The sequence below is a fragment of the Entamoeba histolytica genome, genomic scaffold, assembly GCF_000208925.1.
Source record: "Entamoeba histolytica HM-1:IMSS scf_1104750518699 genomic scaffold, whole genome shotgun sequence".
Lineage (NCBI taxonomy): Eukaryota > Evosea > Mastigamoebida > Endamoebidae > Entamoeba > Entamoeba histolytica.
Genome location: NW_001914882.1, coordinates 72,381 through 77,363, shown reverse-complemented (window position 1 = coordinate 77,363; position 4,983 = coordinate 72,381). Strand labels below are relative to the sequence as shown.

General features: G+C 25.1%; 2 protein-coding genes across 2 annotated transcripts, besides 3 other annotated features; one reads left to right on the top strand and one right to left on the bottom strand.

Moving 5' to 3' along the window:
- The first annotated feature begins 2 nt into the window (after positions 1 to 2).
- Positions 3 to 857: a repeat region.
- A 273-nt stretch (positions 858 to 1,130) lies between these two features.
- Positions 1,131 to 1,508: a repeat region.
- Positions 1,509 to 1,576: 68 nt separating this feature from the next.
- Positions 1,577 to 1,775: a repeat region.
- A 237-nt stretch (positions 1,776 to 2,012) lies between these two features.
- On the top strand, positions 2,013 to 2,660 carry EHI_159760 (uncharacterized protein; the record flags this gene model as incomplete). Its single annotated transcript, XM_001913481.1, has 1 exon — positions 2,013 to 2,660. The coding sequence occupies one exon, from the start codon at positions 2,013 to 2,015 to the stop codon at positions 2,658 to 2,660; it is 648 nt and encodes a 215-aa protein (XP_001913516.1).
- Positions 2,661 to 2,852: 192 nt separating this feature from the next.
- Positions 2,853 to 3,966, bottom strand: EHI_159750 (uncharacterized protein; the record flags this gene model as incomplete). Its single annotated transcript, XM_646521.2, has 1 exon — positions 2,853 to 3,966. The coding sequence occupies one exon, from the start codon at positions 3,964 to 3,966 to the stop codon at positions 2,929 to 2,931; it is 1,038 nt and encodes a 345-aa protein (XP_651613.1). The 3' UTR covers positions 2,853 to 2,928.
- Between the last annotated feature and the right edge of the window lie 1,017 nt (positions 3,967 to 4,983).

The following is a 4,983-nucleotide window of genomic DNA, read 5'->3' as shown; positions in this document are numbered from 1 at the left end:
AAATCAAATAAATTAATATTTTAGAAGATTGATTGAATCAAAATTTATAGATAAAACTACTACAATCAATACATTGAAGTCAATCAATATTAAAAAGAATTCACTTCTCCAATTAAATAAAATATAAGAAAGAGTAATATTCAATATGTACAGAAAAGATAAAATATTAAAAATGATTAAAATACTCTACACTTTGTAAATACAATATATCAATAATAGAACATATTCTATTATCTTGTATTTGTCATAAAAAATCACAAATTGAGAAATATGACAATATTGGTATTATCATATTAAATAATAAGAAAATATAAATGAAATAATCAATAGAAGAAATAAACATATGAAACAATGTTCTAATACAATGACATCAATATCATATTGAACAATTAAATAATATCAAAAAGTTATTGATAGTATCATAAAATACCATATATATATGTAATAAATAAAAAGAATAAAACTTGTCTATTATTTGATATGATTATTGTGGCATATCATAATATTAATGGAATATATTGGAATAAAAGAAATAAGTATAAAGAAATGAAGAATATGCTTAATGAAAATAGAGAAATTAAAAGATATCAAAATAAATACAGTAGTAATTTCAATAAATTAATTAATAAATATAGAAAGTATTAAATTAATTAAAGAATTAAAAAATGAAATTAACATCATAAAAGAAGTTAAAAAACTTGTAATTAAGAATACAGTGGATGTCATTGAACATTCTTCCACCACAACTAAATATATGCTGTTGAACTACATGAAGAAGACTCATTGACAGGATTAGTCTCCAGTGAGCCATGAATAATAGATACAGATTCTATTAATTCTTAATTAATTGCTTTTTATTTAAAATTAGTTGTAATATCAAATTCATTTATAAATAATATATTTATATTAAATATTATAAATTATTTATATTTAATGAATGATGAATTGTTATTGATTATTCTTCATTCCATTTTCTTATTTTATTCTTTACTTATTTGATATGATTCAAATGTAGCACATCAGAGATACTGTATGGAACCATAAAATATTTCCATGTTTTGAATTTGTAGTTATCATCTGATTATGAAATTACCTTTGTTCGGATAACTTCATATTTAAGATTGATTAGTTATTCTTTGTCATTATTTATTATGAGTGAGTATTAATGAGGTATTTATTATGATGATAGTATTATTTATCAACACGTAAATACATTTACCAATGATAGTTTTGAGTTGAATAAATTGTGTGTTATCAAGAAAGACTATTTAAACAATGTTGATGATAAATGAGATAAACCATACACATAATGTTATTGATATGTCAAACATAAAATAACAATACAAATAATGATGAATTTTAATATTCATTTATTTCAAAATAAAAATCAGATAACAAATTAAATGATGAAATATTTGAATTGAGAATGATTGAAAAAAAAACAATAAATGAATAGAAATAAAACATGAAGAATAAAGTGAAAGAATCACTTCTCAACATGATGAAAACATAGTCATAAATAATTCATATTTAATTTATTATAGTTTCTATTCTAGATTTGTTTAAAATAATGATAATGACGATAAAAGTGAGTGGTGATGAGTAAAATGATTTTTATCGTTATTATAATAATTATTATGATGATAAATTCTATTATAATATATTGGTTGTGATAATTAACGTATTTCTGTCCATACAGATGGTACTTTTTTTGGTCACTCTTCTATACTTTGACTTTTAGTTGATATAACTTTCTCTTTCATTTGTTTTACTGTTTTATTATTAAAGTTCTTTTTAAAAACAAAAAAATAAATAAAACTATTTTTTTTAATAGAAACCTATGGCAGAGTCAACCTCTTTTTATGAAGAAAAAAAGTTTATTAAATAGATTAGGCAAAATCTCAAATGTGACTGGTTTGATGACAGGACCATTTGTTCCATTACTTTTGTTCAAAACGATTATGAATGAATTAATAGAATCAATAAAACTTCTAACAAATTCAAGTCAAACAATGAAAGAAGGATTAGAGCAACTTTTTGCTAACTCGGGTGTACAACCTAAAACTGTCATAAATGACATTTCAGAAGAGATTTGTGATGCAAAAAAACAAGATGATATTATTCAACAATTTAAAAAAACTATTCCAAACTTACAATTCGATATCAAACCTCAATTTTCAAAAGTCATTTATGACTCAGCTGAAAACAAAACAAACTCGGTAGATTCGATTAAAAAATCGTTCTTTAATCAAATATACAATACACCACATCTTCTCATTGTTAATATTAGTAAAAGGGGAGATGTTTTTGGTTGTTATGTATCAAAAAGATGTGTTAAAAAGGATAATTGGATTGAAGACCCCGAACATAGGATATTCAGGTATGATCCAAAGACTAACAAAACAGAAGTTTGGCGTCTTAAGAAACAATCAAAAAATGGAACAAAAGCCTTTTACTTTAAATCAGAAGGAGAATATTTGTATGTTAATATGGGAATTGTTATCCAAGCAGATCCCTTTGGAGCACCTTACAGTCAAATATACAAATGGATTCCAGAGCATTATTCTATAGATGATTCCTCAAAAATAGTTGGTCATAATCAGTTATTTACAGTAATAAGAACTATTGTCTTTCAAACATCTCCTCAAAGAATTAATTAATACAAAATAAATAATTTTAAAATAAGGCTGTGTTATATTTTATAATAATGATAAATGGGGGTTTTTATTATTCTTTAAATATAAATGATTGATTTTTAATAAAAACAATTTTTTAATTTAATAAACTTTAAAATCAAGAATTACAAATAATTTTAAAATGAAAAATAAAACCAATTATTTTCTTTTTTTTTTAAATAATTTTTTTTCCTTCTTTGATTATTTAATTATTACCCTTAAAAATTTCTTCGTATTAAAACAAATAAACGTTTTATTTTCCTCCTTTCTTCTTTTGTGTTTTTGATTTAACTTCTTGCCACTCTCCTTCATCATCTTGTATATTAGGTTGTGGTTCTTGTTTAACAACAACAGGTTGTTGTTCAACAGGATGGGAAACTTTCTTAACATTATCCCATTCAATTGGTTCAGATGCATGGAATTGTTTTTTACCTCCTCTTCCACCTCTTCTTTGATCACCTCCTTCTCTTCTACCATGTGTATGTTCTTTTCTTTCTCCATATCTTCTTCCTTCTCTTGGTTGGAATTGTTGTCTTTCTTCTTTTTTTTCAGTGTTGTTATGAGTTGGAATTTCTTTAATATCAGTCTTATGTTCAATTGGTTTAGAATCAATTGGTGTTTCTTGAGAAGAAGTTCCTAATGATTTTACTTCTTCTTTTGTGGATTCCTTTTGTTGTTCATTACCATAATGATATTTTGGTTTATAATCTCGTTTTTCTCCATTTCTATAATTATTTCTATACCCACCACGTCCTCTATGACTTCGTTCTTCTCCATCACCACGTTCCTTTCTTTCTTGGTTTTCTTTTCTTTCTCTATATGATCCACCTTCTCTATTTCCTCTACCTCTTCTTCTTTGTTCATTACCATCTTCCTTTGGTTCTCTACCATCTCTTCTTGGTTTATTAAATGAATTCTTTTGTGAATCATCTCTTGGTGGAACAGCAGAAACAGTGATAACAATATCTCCTACTGAATTTCCATCAAGTTCTTTTACACGTTCAAGTGTTTCAGCATTTTCAAAATCAGCATAACACTTTCCAGTTTTACCTACTCTAATTCCTCTAGCTTTGACATCAATTCCTTCTAATAAGTCTTTAATCATCCATTGTTCAAGGGGTTGACTTGGGTTCCAGAACATTAATACATAATCAGATTCTCCATATCTTTCTTTATAATATGTCATTTCTTGTGGCTTTTGTGTTTCTTCAACCTTTTCAACTATAGGTTGTTGGATAGCAACATCAGTTTCTGTAGCCATATCAATCCATGATTGGTGTGTATCAGTCATTACTAGGTTTTTTTCATTATCTAGTTCTTATATTCAATTTTACTATTATTGTAGTTTCTTTTACTATTAAACATATCAAAAAGATGATTATAACCATTCGATCTCATTCCAGAACTGATTTTACAAGAACCAAGTGAATGACTTGTACCATTTCTATTAACAAGATTGAAAACTATGGAACACTTAATTTCTGCTCATTACCTAAAATTAATGAATGTGCTTCAAAAACTGTTCCAGTTAGTAATGCACAACAATCTATTAATTCTTCAGAAAAGGACGCACAAATTAATCAATTACGACAACAGAAAGAACTTCTTAATACAACAATAAAAGAGTTGAAAAATTCAAATGAAGAATTACAACGTATTTTACTTGAGGAAAGAACAAATAAAACTACCATAAAAGATGTCTGTTTTATTAATGAAACCACTAATAAAGAAGAAAACAAAGAGAATAATTTATCTAATGATATAGAACCAAAAAAGGATATAAAATGTTCTAATGAACTTATTGCAGCATATCAAGCAATGCAAGAAGGTAATTTAGTTATTCCAATGGAAATTGAAGAATCTAATGAATTTATAGATAATTTAAATGAAGAAGAATTATCATTATTACATCAATGGACTGGAAAGCAAAAATTACATGTATTTTTTAATAATAAAAAAGAAAGATTTACAAGAGAAAATTGTTTATCTATTTTAAAGAATAAAACAGATATTATTATTTTATTAGAAACAGAAAATGGAGAAGTATTTGGAAGTTATCATCATCTTGTTCCACAACAATTTGGAAATTGGGTTAATGATCCAAAACATTTTGTTTTTGCAATAAGAAATAAAAATAAAATACAAGGAAAATATGAAGCTGATTCAAATAATCATTATTCATTAATGATTGCTGATTTTATGGAAGATGATGATGAATTAAAATCAACAATTCTTGAAATTGGATATTTTTATACAATTACACTTGAAGAAATTTGTTCATTAAATATGTCATTTAATTCACATTATT